General features: G+C 42.5%; 1 protein-coding gene across 2 annotated transcripts in view; it reads right to left on the reverse strand.

The window, feature by feature from the left end:
- The window catches only part of CEPT1 (choline/ethanolamine phosphotransferase 1), a 32,588-nt gene continuing 16,812 nt past the window's right edge, over positions 1 to 15,776 (reverse strand). Inside the window, exons 5-9 of one of the 2 annotated variants that reach the window (XM_054648661.2) lie at positions 9,723 to 9,807; positions 4,803 to 4,934; positions 3,990 to 4,148; positions 2,631 to 2,756; positions 1 to 914 (exon numbers count right to left, since the gene is read on the reverse strand). In XM_054648661.2, coding sequence (XP_054504636.1) covers positions 795 to 914; positions 2,631 to 2,756; positions 3,990 to 4,148; positions 4,803 to 4,934; positions 9,723 to 9,807 — 622 coding nt within the window. In that variant the 3' untranslated portion in view covers positions 1 to 794. The remainder of the gene's footprint in view (positions 915 to 2,630; positions 2,757 to 3,989; positions 4,149 to 4,802; positions 4,935 to 9,722; positions 9,808 to 15,776) is intronic. The other variant, XM_054648662.2, reaches the window with a different exon arrangement.

Raw genomic sequence — 15,776 nt, forward strand, 5'->3', positions numbered from 1 at the left:
TTGCTCTCAGAATTCTTATTTATTAAGAGCAGAAAGGAAATTTTGCTTAAGTTTTATACATAAAAAAGTAAACAGTAATTTTTTTTTCTTATAGTCTTTTCCACTGAAGAAAATTGAGAAATAAGTTGTCTTTTTAGATAATGTTTATTTAAAAAAATAAAATTAATTGACAAAGATACCACACTATTTTGCATGCCGGGCACCCCTTGGCTTGCAGGACCCTGTTCAGCATGAAACCGCTTTGTCAGCAATGCACGAGCAAAAACCACCCCAGCCTGGCTCCCACCTGGCAGCTGCTGCAGCCACACAACTTAGTGAGATATCTCTGGGTTTTTACCAGCTCAGGTCTTTAGTAAATAAATTCCAAGTGGACACTAAACAAGTATTTCACTAAGAGATGATGAAATATTAAAATTAAAAGCAAGTCAGATTGCAGCTGTAATTATACTACATTAGAAACTTCAGTTGGTGGGGATCCATTCACCATAGAGAGATTAATTTGTAATCAAGGTAATTACAAAGACAGAGCATTTTCTTCCTGCATGCTTTCCCGGGCTTGGAACCAACAGAGTTGACTACATGAAAAGTTGACTAGGGTGTACTTGGAATTCACTCTCTCAGGCAGGAGACTAGTTAAGGAGTGTTACTGATAACAAAGAAGAAAAGTTATACAACATTGATTATTATAAATTACTTTGTTCTTATCTGCTTTTAGCCTTAAGTCTCCTACAAGTCTTCATCCACTCCTGTAGAAACCCAACTCCCTCTCCATTCCCCTGTGGCAGCTCCCATCCCTAGTGGTGGTTCGAGTGCGTGGGGCAGCCCTTGATGCGGAACACGTGGATGTGCAGGTGGGCAGCGATCTGGTTGCACACACTGACGCAGTATCGGAGCAGGTCGAACAGGGACAGGATCTGCACAGGAAAAAATCATCCATAGTTAGACCCACACGTTCCTTACGTGCTGTTGTGCGTGTAACAGCCCACACTCCACAACCACAGCACTGTGGTCCATTGAGCTGAATCTCCCACTCCAGGAATAACCACAGAATCCCACACTGGCTTGGGATGGAAGAGACCTTAGAGCCCATCCAGCTCCACCCCTGCCATGGGCTGAAACACCTTCCACTACACCAGGTTGCTCCAAGCTCTGTCCAACCTGGCCTTGGACACTTCCAGGGATGGGGCGTCACTCCCTAAAGAGTTTCTGGGAATTGTGGGCTTTCTTCCAGCCTAAGACAAGACAGACTCTTAATTCTACAATCAGAAAGTGGAAAAGAGTTACAGCAGCTACAGAGATACCGTGAAATGCCCCATTAACTCAGAATGGTGATAGCCACACATCTTTTCCCATCACACCAACAGAATTTTACCAAAAGGTTAACACTGTTTTTGTACATTAAACTTGTGCATTTGATAAGCCCAGATAAGTTGAATTTAGGACGTTTATCCCGATGGGTGCTGGAGTCATGACAGACATTCCAGATCTTAAGCCACAGCCAGAGCACCCCAGCATTGCCCATCACAGGGACCCTGCTAACGAGGCAGCAACACTCATCTGCAAAATATTCTAATCTAAGCTTTGAATATTTGCTACAGTGCTTTGAAATTTTTAAACTATCACAGTCATCAAGGCTGGAAGTGACCTTCAAGATCATGGAGTCCCACCATGACCCCAGAGTCACCATAATCATCCTTAACCCATGTTACCAGGTGCCTTATTCAGACACCTCCTGAACTCTTCCAGGTATGGTGACTCCATCACTGCCCTGGGCAATTTATTCCAATGTCTGCTTAATTTTTTCAGCTTTTTTTTTTTTTTTTTTTTTTTTTTTTCAAATATCCAACCTCAACTTCCCTGGCCCAGCTTGAAGCCATTTCCTCTTGTCCTTGCCCTTGTTGCCTGGCAGCAGAGCCTGACCTCCTGGCTGCACCCTCCTGTCAGGGAGTTGTGCAGAGACAGAACTTTCCTCCAGGCTGAGCCCCCCCTCCCCCAGCTGCTCCCAGTGCTCCAGACCCTTCCCCAGCTCTGTTCCCTTCCCTGGACCCCTGGACACACCCCAGCCCCTCAGTGTCTCTCTTGTCAGGAGGGGCCCAGAGCTGTCCCCAGGGCTGGAGCTGCCCCAGCAGTGCCAGCACAGGGAACCACGCTGGGCCTCCTGGACACACCATGGCTGTGACAGCCCAGGTGCTGTTGCCCACCTGGACTCATGTCCAGCCACTGTCACCAGAACTACCAGATCCTTTCCCAGCTTTCCAGCCACTCTTCTCCCAGCCTGGAGCATTTCATGGGGCTGTTGTGACCTGAGGACAGGACGTGGCACTTGGCCTGGCTGACCCTCCCACCGCTGGCCTCAGCCATGGATCCAGCCTGTCCAGATTCCTCCAGAAGATTACATCCCACCCAACCTGGTGTCCTCTGCAAACTGACTGGGAGTGCCTCAATCCCCTCACCCAGACCATCCCTAAAGACAGTGCCCAGGACTGTCCCAACACCAAACCAGGGACACTGTGACTCTGTTCAGCTCTGCACCAGCTTCAAATCCACTCCCCCTCCAAGGGATTCAGCTGGGCACAGTCAACACAATGAATTAGTGGCAGAGCTAATTAATAAAATGAGCTTGGACTCACCAGGGCAATCCAGAGGACAATATACTCATCAATAAAGCTGTTAAAATACTGGTCAAGGAACAGCAATGCTGGGCCTATGAATGCTGTGTCATACAGATACATCTCACTCTTGGTCATGTGGGCAACCTGCAGTAAAAAAAAAAAAAAAAAAAAAAAAAAGTTTAAGAAATAAATATATGCCAGCCAAGGCAGAGTAATTTCAGAACACACAAAGCCAAAACTATACAGTTCAAGCCACATTACTGAAAAAACTGAAAAATACCAAATACTCAAGTGGCAGCAACAATATTGTTTGAACCATGGTGCTCCACAGCTACAGAGATGCAAGGTTTGCAGAGAGGCATCTTTTATTAGAGCAGAGAGTGTAGCACAGGAAAAACAAACTAACAAGTTTTCCAGCTCACCTCTTCCTCCTCCCAGAAACCAAACAGTGAAATGGAAGCAGACTGGTAACTTTTATAGTTGAGCCTGGAAGCAAAAACTCACAGCTGCTGGAGCTCAAAAAGTTAAGGACACTTGGTGTTCCTCTCCCTCCACCTCTTTTTCTCCCATTCCATAAGGATCATCACCTCTCTCTGGTTACAATTTGATGACCATTTTTGGTGTTCATGTGTGCCCTTCTCACTTCCCTAGGTGCACAGAAGCCATCCCACACTCCATCCTCACTGCACAGCACAGCTGGGATGGGACTGAGCACCAAAGCAGGCCCAATAAGAAAGAAACTCTTCTTCTACTGTGAGCTTAAACTCTTCCTCCACTATGAACTTAAACTCTTTCACTGTGAGCTAAGTCCAGCATTGACCCAGCTCACAATAGTCCAACAGAGGCCTGCAGAACTGGGATGGCCTTTGAGGCAGGAGCTGTTTAACCCTCATTCAATCACACCTCTGCCCTTGTATAAACCTGTTAACTATTTTAACCCTATTTTCCTCCAATTCTTCAAGTTAAACACTCAGGAAGTGTTCCAAACCTCAGCAGCTCCATCACCTCCTCTCCTTTTGCCAAATCTTCCTCCCCTTTGTGTCTGAGGGGGATTCCAGCCCCCTCTGTTCCAGCCCAACTCTTCACATGTGCACAAATACATTGCAAATGTGTGAATTAACATCTGGGGAAGGGGGAGAAACAGCTCTGAGCTGTCTGGTGCTGCCTGTGCAACCACAGCATCAACTCCACATTTACACTGCCCTTTCAAACACAAAAAGACTCTGCTGCACCTCCAGGCTACTCAAAGCAAAGCACAGGTATGTCTTCAGTGCACAAACAAGTGCCAGTTACTCAGTGGAATGAATACCCAGAGAGCTCCATAATCTACAAAAAGTTCTCCTGCAACAAGACTGGGGAAGGTTCTGGCACACTCACCACCAGTTTATTTGTGATCTTGGCAGACACAAAGCCAAAAGTTAGAATGTAGAGGCAGGGGTGCCTTTCAAAGAGCTGCACAGCAGATTTCTTGTAGATCATTGCAGCCAAGGCGATCACTGAGCCAATATGGAGAAAAGGTGAGAGGACACTTGTTCCCTGTGGTGAGATTAAAGCATGAGGTTAATAAAATGTGCACATTGCAAAGAAACCTCAAAGAGCCCCTCATGTGGTGTGCAATGAGGGGTGAAAAATAAAATCACATCAGAAACATCTTTCTGAATGCTGGTGGTAAAAGAAACAGAAAGTAGTGAAACTTGAGCATGCAGCAGCTGAGAATGTGGTGGAAACTTTCTGGTTCTGGGGAAAAAAATCAGATTTTAGGCAGCAAGAACACTGCAACAGAAGGTGCTTGTGCAGACACGTCCACTCATTCTTTTACATTGGTAATATAAATAATATAGATCTTTCAGAAGGATGAAACCCAGAATCTTCTTGAAAAATTTCTTTCTGAATGGATTTTTGCACAGGATTTTTCTATTAACTCTTCAGTGAGGGGTGTATTTGTATAACTTTGTTTACCTCATTAATTCAAAAACAAATATCAAAGTACAATGAGTACTTTTAATAAAAAAATTTAAAACTTTGACTCCTAAATCTACTATTCTTACACACGCAACATAAACTTGTTTTTCCCAAGCCGGCAAGGAGCTAAAGGGAAAATATTTTCCATGGAGGAGGGATTATGTTAAATAGAAACTGTGGCTGAAGAGCCTCTGTGCTGAGGAGGAACTGGCAGCCCAAGGTACTCACTGCTATAGTGGATCCATTTTTGCCAACTCCACCCGTGAAGATCACACCAAAGTAGTTTGTACAGGAGAATATGGTTCCTGCCACAGTACAAAGAGCTGGGAATATTTTCACCTGAATATTCAGTATTGGAATCTTAATGGAAGAGAGACAAGAAGTTACAATATGTACAAACTCAAATTTGGGTTAATATTTCAGGTGCACTCAAACACTCCACTTTTCAACAAATTTGCTCTTCTCTCTCTGCTATACAGAGATTGACATTTCTACAGAGAAAAATTTATTTTCCAAAAGCTTCCATGAAGCTTCCCAGAAAGCCAGACTTATGTTCAATTACCAGAGAAGAGACTAAAAGCAGAGAAATGGACTTGCTCTAGACCAAGAACTTGCTCTAAATCATCCCAGAGGAGAAAATCATCACCTTTCCTGAAGCTGAAGTCAAGATCAAACTGGGCAGAAGAAGAGTCACTTGGGAATGGTCAGATAAACCCTATCAAGCACTGGATCCAAACTTTTGTGCAAGGCAAGGCAAGCAAAGAGATCAGACAAGTCAGATCAGAGCCAGTGACCCAGGAGAGGAAGGATGAGGTTGCTAAAGAAGGGGAGAACAAGCACAGGGAGTTTCGAAAGTTTCCTTCGTTTTTTAACAGTCACGTTTCACGCAGAACAGGAAAAACTAGAAATGAAGAATAGTCCAAAGTAAACCACAGGAAATATGTTATGGGAGCAAGTATTTAGAGATAACTTCCCAAAACCTCCCAACTGTATCTATTCAACTACTAAAAGCTCTTTATTCAGGAACTGAAGTCATGGCACTCAACTGAATAAATGCTTGGCTCCCCAATGAGTCCAGCCAGGAACAGAAGACCAAAGGAGGTCAGATTGCTTCTCTTTTTCTTTAATTACACTCTCAGAGGAGCTTTCAGCAGGTAAACAATGAAATATTATGAGTTGGAAGGGACCCATCAGGAGCATCCAGCCCAACCCCTGTTCCTACACAGACAGCCCAACAATCCAACCCTATGCCTGAGAGCGCTGTCCAAACCCTACTAGAGCTTGAAGATTGTTCTTGAAGATCCTAAGTTTTCTATTCCATTCAACAACTCAATCTCTTTATCTTTCCAGGGCATGATTAAGAGGCAGAGGAGCTTTAACCCTTCATGCCTTGTTCAGCCCACTCCCCAAACCCCACCCAGTTTCATGACACTCATATTTCTCTCTTGCTAAGGCTACCCTGTTAAGGCAAAAAAAAAAAAAAAAGGCATTTCCTACAAGATTGTACAGAAAGAATAAAGACAAGTAAAGAGAAGGCTTGAATTGCCAGACTGGAGCACTACTTGTAATCATTAATGTCAGGAGACTCAGGACTCCTCAAGCTCTTCTAAAAGCAGGTACCTGTGCTGGCCTCTGCCTCAGAACTTTGGTATTTAAAGAATGGGGTGGATTGACTTTTACAAGCAGAAGAAAACAGTAGCAAACTCCATTACAGGAGTCAAACTCCATTACAGGAGTCAAAAGACATTAAGGTTGACATTTCCCCAAGACAAAGGGAATTGGCTGGGAAAAACATCCCGTGAACTCCCAGCTACCACTCCAACACTGGAGAAGGATGCTCAGGGAAGGAGAAGATAAGGCCACACTGTTCTAACACCCAGTTTGACCAATTTTAGCTTCTTAACACCCTCCCTTTGGCCTCCACAGCAGCTGCATCACTGCAAAACATGTCTGAAGAAAAAAAATATTGAGAAACAGCCACATACAGAAATTTGGCAGAGGAAAGCCAGGAGTGGATTAAAAAGTCAGCACCTGCTGAATTTCTCTGTGTACAAAATGGGATCAACAAAGCCAAAAGTGGGAAGCAGCAAAATCACAAAAATATCAGATTACTTTTATTTTTTCCCTCTGACTGGAGGGAGAGAGGGAAATGTTCCTACAAAGTGGCACCGCAGCCCCTGAATTTTAACTCAGAGGACACTGGAAGACAGCTGCAAGGCTTCCCTGCCTGGTATTCCATGGATCACTATAGTTCCTGCAATTATTCTGCCCTTCCTGGTGATTCCAGGGGCTTCACCCAAAGCCACATGCAGGCAGAACTTCCCAAAATCATGTCAGCAATGCAGGGAAGCATCACTAGTCACATCTTTTACAGGCAAATGTAAAAGACTTTTTGCTTTTAAACCCTCTGAGACTGATCACAGATGGAAAGCTGCAGTGCCCAGAGAGCTGCAGAATCCAGGTAAACCCTGGGAAAGAAGCATTCCAGGCTGGACAGGGCTTGGAGCAACCTGGTCTGGTGGAAGGTGTCTCTGCCCATGGCAGGGGGTGGGACTGAATGAGCTTTAAGGTCCATTCCAAACCAAACCATTCCATGATTCCAGATTTGGTTTGGGAAGAGCCCAGGCATGGCAGTAACCAAGTGGCAGAAGGCAATGGATGGAGTCGGGAGCGGCTGCCAGAGCCAGCATTAAAGCAAGTCAGGAATACTTTGCCAGAAAATTACTCCCAGGATTCCAGAGTACATTTCATCAGTTTTGTGCAGAATGAATTGGGATTTAAAAAATAAAATTATGAGGGAATAGGCCAGAGGAGAGCCCAGCTAAGGGCTCATGGAAGCAGCAGGGAGGGAGATGTAAGAGTCTCGCTTCCTCCAGGAACTCCTCCTGTCACCAATCCCACAAATACCACAGCCAGCTGGGCAACTCAGACCCCGGAGTCCTTCTCACAGGGCTGGATCCCAGCTGGAGTTTGGAGCTGTCCGGATAAACTGCAGTGACATCTGCCCAAGGAACAACTTCCAGAGGGCTGAATTCCAGCTTCATATTCCCAAAGTGTTTGTGCTTTTTCATATTCCAGACCCTACAGGAGAAAACTCCAACAATTGCATCACTTTTCTTGCTTCAAGCAGGAAAATCAACTCCAAATATACAATCTATTAAAGGAGTTACCCTAAGTTTCCTTGCTTTACTCACATGTCCCAAATGATCCAAGCTGAGCCATACTCAGCATCCCACAGGAATTACCCAGCTCCAGGAGCATGGGGAGCAGCATTTAACAGGCTTTGAAGAGAATTTACACTGCCAGAAAGGAGGGAGCCAAGACAGGCACACACAGTTTCATGGAATAAAAGAAAGGTAATTAAAGCAACAATTTCCAAAATTCACAACTCTGCATTTTGCCTGTTCAGAGTGTTTTGCTTTTCCCATGAAAAGTGGAATGTTTGAGTACACAACCACATCTACTCCCCATTTCCCCCAAACAGAAGCAAACAGAAAATACCAAACCACCAACTTTGCAGTCACATCAAGTATTAAAGGATTAGAGAGGGCTGGGTGAGAAGGGCTTGTGTGATTTATTTTGCTCTGCAAGCAGTAAGTAAGATTTATCTCTAAATGAACACAAAATCTCACTCATTGAATTAAACAGGATTGTCATGGGAGACCTGATTAATGTTGTTCTCTGGAGAAATGCTCTGTTAAACTAACCAAAACAGTTTAATATTTTTAGGAGCTGCCTTAGGCAAATGCTGCTCCAACCCAGAACTTCTGATAGATTTCAAGATTTTGCTGAAAAGGGTTATTTAAAAGGCCATTTTGGAGTTATTTAAGCAATTTAATAACAAGGGATCCATTTCTAAGCTCACACAAACATTACTGAACTATGCCAGAGGTTGCTGTAGCAGCATCCTCTCCCCCCCCCCCCCCCCTTTTTTTTTTTTTAAGGAAACTGAGAACAGGAATTGACAAATTCTCTTGATAACACAGAATATTAAATTATAGCTGCATCGGGATATTGGCCACATTAATATTTCTATATATTAATGGCACCAATAAGGTTACATGTAGCCTTATTTTTATTCTGTAATCAATCCTTCCCACCCTCATTCCCTATAGATAGTATTTCCTTTGCAGTTTATAGAATTAATTAAGGCCTTTAGGGTTTTAAACCTGAAAGCATAAGCAGCAAAATCAGGATGGCCACGATTTGGGATCCCTTCCACATACTGTGGGTTCACTGTGCCCATTACACAGAGCACATTAGAAATTCATCCACTTGGGGTGAAGCTTTTCAGGGACTTTTGACCATCTCTTGGTGTTACTGAAATCAAGATTTCTTTCTCCTTAAGAATTGCATTTACCAAATACAGAGGGAAGATCAATAACCAGGAAGGAAAACTAGGAAAACCTTTCAGGAAATCAATGCTTTGGATTTTATTTTCAGTAAACTTATTTAATTTATGTATGCACACACATGCTTTTCTGTGGACAATGCCATTTTGACAGCTCAATGTGGCTTCAGTAATACTTACTATTGTATTACTATTATTATAATTATAATTAAGCTGTCAGCTGACATGGCCTGGGAAGCCTATATCAACATATCTATATTATATATAGAAAAATACATAGACATAGATATAAATAAAAGTTCTGCAGCCAGGCTGTGCCAGCAGCTCATGTAATCAGGATCATCTTAGTTTAAAAGGAAAAACCTGACAAGTGGGGGTTGACCCCTTACACAAATCAAGAGTCATCAGCCACATTCAGGCCTAATTATCTACAGATGGCTCCCAGCTGCTCTCCAAGAGTTCCCCCAAATCTTCATCCCAGTTTAATATTCCTCCACTGTTTCTTGCATGAAATTCATTCAGGTTTTGGCCAGGATTTCACCAAAGGTTTAAGTTCATGCAATGTCTGATAGCTTTTTACCAGCACGCACAGGGTATAAAATAACCTTGTTTTAATGACTCTGGTACAGACAGAACCCACAGTTAATTCCATGGGATCTGAATTCAAAAATCTGTTTCCATTTATAAGGAAAAGTGAAACCTTCCTGCAGAAGTGAAACTGTCTCAAGATGTGCAGCAGTCCTTCAGTGATCACTGGATTATTAAAAAGGATAAAATAAGAACACAAGCAAAATTACCAGAGATTGCCAAAAAGGTGGTCCTCCAATCACTGCCAGTAAATGCATGATTATTATGAAGATTTGTACTTCAGTCACATCAATTCTGATTAGGTATAAAAAGCCAAAAAAAAAAGCAAAATTATTCAAAGCAATTTCAAGTCAGTTATTTGCAAGCTCAGCAGCACAGCTCTGTCATGCACAGTATAAAGGCTGAGGAAAAGAGGAAAAACTCACCAATAATTTAGAAGGCAAAAATGTATTTAGCTTTATTGTTCAAACTAAGAGCAAAGTTGTACTATAATTTTGTTTTACTTCACAGTGCAATAACAGAAATTCATTTTATCAACCAGAAATATTGGAACTCTTCACTGCCCAGTGGCAGCTGCAGAAATAAATATTCAGTTTTAACCTTGTCCACCAAAAAAAAAAGAATTTAGTAGAGATGATAAAATTCTAAAAATGTATTTTTAACCCCTATTATATTCCCTACCCTATTTTAATATGAATATCCTCTGAAAAGCATCAAGCTTTGAAAAGAAACACAAATCCCTAAAGGGTTGATGGAAATGGTGCAGTGGCAGCAAGAAGAGAAACCACTTCTGGTTCCAGCAGAGCTAGGATGTGCTGCAGGAAGAATGGGAGAAAACAGAAAATTTATGGCTTTATTTTAAGGAGCATATAAAAGTCTTGGAGGTAGAAAGAGGGGAAAATGGGTGTACAAATGAATGTCAGAAATAGGAGTATATAAAAATACAAGTGAAATGAAGAGGATGGACTTGCTGGTGTGAGATATATATATATATTTTTATATATTTATATATGGGGTGTATATACACTATATATGTTATAAATAGGGACACACATTCTATACACCTATATATATGCATATAGATGTAGGTTATATATAACATACATATTATAGCCACATAATAGTATCTTGCCCTGAAGTGCTACATCAAAAATAATCCTTCAAGTCAGTTTGAAACATTTCTGGCTTATCCATATTTCCAATTAGATAGTTCTACCTAAAAGACTCCAAATCCCTTCCTGCACACACAAGCTTTGCTGTGACAAAACCCTGCTGATATCACCTGCACAGGGAAGAAGCATTATGGGCTGGGCTTTCCTCTGTCTGCCTTAAATGAGCTACAAGACCATGGAATTGATTTTAGTATCAGCTCAGGGTTTCTCCATAGACTTTGTTTCAGTTTGGGAGTGGATCCTCTCATTTGAGGATCTCCAGTCTGGTCAGCAGCAGAGCCACATGCATAAGGAATCATTCCAAGGCTGCACCTAAATCCCATGGTGGATATCTCCATGGCAGGGGTTGGAATAAGATGAGTTTTAAGGTCCTTCCCACCCCACTCCATTCCATGATTGCTTTGCCAATTTGCTTTCCACTACACAAACCTGGAGATGGAACATCCAGGAAGCAACCTTTGGAGCCCTCCTACATTCAATTTGCCCAATAACAATCCTGCAAGGTGATCACAATTGGCTGGGGAAAAAACTGACTTCCACTGAGGAAAGAATGTTCTAAAATATCTCAGGTTTCAGTCCTGATACAAACAAATAGAGCCATTGAGATACCTTGCAAGAAAAAAAATAAAAATGCTCAGCAGAGATACACAAACCAACTGATTTAATGCAAATTACTTCCTCCCAGCCCTTGGAGTCAGCATGGAAATGTGTTCTCAGTGTGTCCAGCCAAGGAAGGACTGGAGCAACTCCATTCCAGGAGTGCAGGAATGTGTTTTAGCCCATTTCACTACCTCTGTCAATCTCCTAAAGAACAGAAAGAAACTGAGAAAGTTCACAGGAACAGTGACTAATAAGTCATGGAGGTAACTTACAGCTTTCCTGGGATAGGAAACCAGGTTTCTTTTGGCAGCAGAAATCTTATGCACAATAAAGTCAAGTCATGTATGGAAAACCAAGTTATTCTGCCAGACAAACCTTTGCACAAGACTGAGAGCCCAACAAATACACGGGGAGCAGTGTCTGGATTGAGGTTAGGGAAACAGTTTTATCTTTACACAGCCATGGCACAACCTTTACTCCCCTGCCCAGGGCTCTGCCCTTCCAACTCAAACAGAAACAGTATCAGGCAGCCAAGGATATTTGTTAAAAACTTGCCCCTGGCTTACAGTAAGAATCTCCTACTGTAGAACAAATATGAGTTTTAACTTCAGTTCCACCTTAATATTCTGTATTTTTAATACCAAATGGCTCCTTAAAACAGAAGACAAAAGCATTAAGACCTACTGAGGAGAAACTAAACACCAAACTATCACCTAAAGAAAGCATAAATTCTTAATCCCAAGGAGGAAAATGGCCTGGGAACATCCCACGCTCATTAAAACCACTGTCAGATGACTTAAAATGATAAGCTTGATATCAGTAAAGCACATGCCTGATGTTGGAATTATTCAGTGAATTTTTTTTTTGCAGGATGTCAAGTGGCCTCTGGACAGAAATCTAAAAACCCAGACATCTACGGGCAGCTCCTCAAAGCTGGACCACAGAAGGCAACAAACATCTGGAAGCACCAAGTGTGAAAAGGGGCACATTGTTCCTCTCTGGGTTTAACTTGAATTCAAGATAAGTGTGCAACCACAGCATGAACCACATACATCTATGATGCTGCTACATGCAGCAGTCATCCCAAGTTCCTTAAAATCCAACCACTTTCTTCCCCCAAAAACACCTGCTCAGCCCCACTTTCTTTCCTGCGCCAGCACCCTCTCCTGCCATCAGTAGGGTCAGGACATTGGCTTGGCTAAAACAGTCCAAGCAAAAAAGAAGAAATTCCTGTCCTAATTCCCAGCCCATCAGCTTTCCTGGTGTTTTTTTGTGACCTCGGGGATGCTGGGAGCCCTGAGGAGGCGGCAGGGAAGGTCTGCTCAGCCACACAACCAGCACTGAGCCAATGGGACTTGGCAGCTCCAGAGAGGGGAGGAATAAATGGAAATGACAGACAAGTGGATTGCTACCAGCCTTCATAAAAGTCCAAAACAGCTCCCTAAAATGAAAAAGAAGTGAAAGAATGCCATTTTAAACCAAAGCAACAATGGTTTTGTCAAGACAGACGTGAACAAAGCAATATCCACACTGCCTGGAAAACATTAACACATCAGGTGATCCAGAGGACATTCTTACACCTAAATTATTAACTTCAATTTATGCATTGTATCCAGGTAAAATGAGCTAGCAATCAAAAAAATCCATAAATTGCCTAGGTCACCATAATGCTTTAAACTCTGGTAGAGCTGGGAACTTACCCAATAAATGGGAAGGCGAAAGCAGGGCTGCAGGAAAGCACTTGCTCCACTTGGAGGGATGTTGGAACCCAGGGCACAGGGAATATTTCTCTGCCTGTCCTGAGATGTTCTGATCCTCAGAAAACACTGCTTTTAACCTTTGTCCTTTTAACCTTGGAGAAAACTTCCAAGACTTTGGGATTAATTGGAATCTATGAGTGTGTAATAGTGTGAAATAGATAGTAGTAGAGTTTATCACAGGGTGAAAAACTTAAGAGCTTTAGGTTTTTAGTATGGAGGTGGATAGGAGACAAGATAGAAGATTTTGGGCATTGTCTGATCTCCTTCTTGCTCTTCATCTACTCCATTTTCTACAGTGTTGGCAGTACAGAGTGATTGGTTAAAAAAAACCACAATGCAGATGTTGCGTAGACAGAAAAATAATTAGTTATTGGTAGAAAGGTTGAAATAAAGTACATTCGAAGAGTTAATTGGACAAAATAGCTTTAAAAGACCTTGAATCTGTGTGTCTTGTGCCTTTTGGTGCCTTCTCTTTGTATGCTAAGTCTGAGATGTAGACAGCATGCAGAACTTCTGATAAGAGAAAAATAAACAACAACCTGAAGGCCAAAAAGCCAAGCATTCCATCTGTGACTCATTCCTAGCACAGAACTTTTTAGGGGTCTCCCCATCAGGGGGCCCCACAAGGGAGGTTTCTACAGAGGGAATCTGAACAATCCCTTTCTTTTTGAGGGAAAATACATCCAACTTGCTTTAGTGGATGAGGAATTTATTCACAAAGCAGGGTGATAATGTTCCTGCTTAGGTATGACATCATTAGTACTGTATTTTATTCTACATCAAGTTCCATTGCATATTCAAGTGACTCTCCCATGGTAAACATTAGAGAAAACATAATTTTGGAGCAATGGATCATGTGTTAAATTATAGTAAAAAAATAAGGGAAAAAAGGCAGAAAATAGGGAAAGGCCTTTGTTCCTCCAGACTGCCTCATTTAATTACTATAATCACATTTAATTACATAGAAGCAGGTACCACACACAGAGCTGTAAGAAAGCAAAACCATTTCAAAGCAAGAAGAAAATCAGCCAGTTCAAAGATTCTATTTTCAACTTGTGTTTGCATTTATTTACTCATTTAAATACTACAGTGGAAATCCTAAGAAAAAACAAATGGGAAGAGCAAGCAGCATGAATTCTACAAGAGGTTCTTAAACCCTCTGAACTGGGATATTTTTATTATGTGGGTTATTTTCAGGCACCACTGGAGCCACACTTCCCCCCAACCTGACAGCTTTGCTGCCTGATGTTTCCTGACAACTGAGTCATGTCAGCACTGCCCTGACTCTGTGCACATTGTGTGGAAGATCATTAAGGCCCACGAAATGAAGAAAATGAAACAAACCCTTTTCCCAAGACATTCCCACACTACAACAGATGGACGGAAAGTTATTGTACAAGTTCAGAGGACACAAAGAATCAAGTTCCAAAAATCTCTTCTTCAAATAAACCAGGGGCTTTTTCATCTTCTATAAAATAAACAGAAGACCCTGTATTGAGGTTTAAGATCAGCAGGAACATCCAGGCAAAGAACAAGAACAAAGAGCTGATGCTGAAAACAGAGCAAAGAGCCCAGACTCAATATCTGACAAACTAAAATGCCCAGACAACATCCAGTGGCAAGGCTGGGGAGAACACTCACAATAATGCTGAGAAGTACTGATTCTGCAGCAAAGTGATGTTAGGGAAGAATAATAACCAGCAGCACTGTAGAAGGCAGGGACAGGGTCAGGCAATGTCAGCACTGCACTGGGGGTAACCACAGCCTAGAAACCAAAACACCCAAGGTTTTAATTCAAATGAAGTCAGAGAAACATAGAAGTTGTGAGTTTTTAAATGCACATTTCAACCCTCACTCCCCATCTGCCTAAATTCACAAGACAGGAAAATTCCTGCAGAGTTTCCAGGGGCAGATGCAATTCCTGTGGCGACACTGCCATCCATGGATTCTCCCGCACACACTGCAGTGTTTTCCTCTATTGATCCTCCTTTCCCTGTTGTGACAAATTGAAATGCAGATTATTTGCCTGTCTTCAAAGCTGTACAGTCTTCCCACATAAGAGAAGATCCAGAGAACCCCCAGCATGGTTTGAGTTAGAAGGAACCTCAAAGCTCATCCCATTCTACCCCCTGCCATGGGCAGGGACGCCTTCCACCATCCCAGGCTGCTCCAAGCCCTGTCCAGCCTGGCCTCAGACACTTTCAGGGATGGAGCAGCCACAGCTGCTCTGGGCACCCTGGGCCAGGGTCTCACCACCCTCACAGGGAGGAATTCCTTCCCACTATCCCATTTATCCTTGCTCTCTGGCAGTTTGAAGCCATTCTGCCTTGTCCTGGCACTCCATCCCTTGTCCAAAGTCCCTTTCCAGCTCTTCAGGCACAAGAAAAGGCTCAAAGGTCTCCCTGGATTCTTCCCTTTTACAGGTTGAACATCCCTAGCTCCCTCATCCTTTCCTCTTAGGAGGTTTCCATCCCTCTAATCACTTCTGTAACCAAATATTGTTAGGAACATTATTATTTTAACATGTTGTTTTTTATAAAATGATGAGCAGTCTCCAGATTGAACCATCCTCAAGACCTTTATTTGCAATTCCTCTATATTGTTGTGCTAAACTGTATTAAAACAGCCCAATTCTGGTCTTTGAAAAATCACCAAGGCAAAATGTTCCAAACCAAAGTCACATTCCACCAGTACAAGAACTGCTGGGTGACACTGCAGAGCTGCAGTGTCT

The sequence above is a fragment of the Agelaius phoeniceus genome, chromosome 25 (assembly GCF_051311805.1).
Source record: "Agelaius phoeniceus isolate bAgePho1 chromosome 25, bAgePho1.hap1, whole genome shotgun sequence".
In the NCBI taxonomy this organism is placed as follows: Eukaryota; Metazoa; Chordata; class Aves; order Passeriformes; family Icteridae; genus Agelaius; species Agelaius phoeniceus.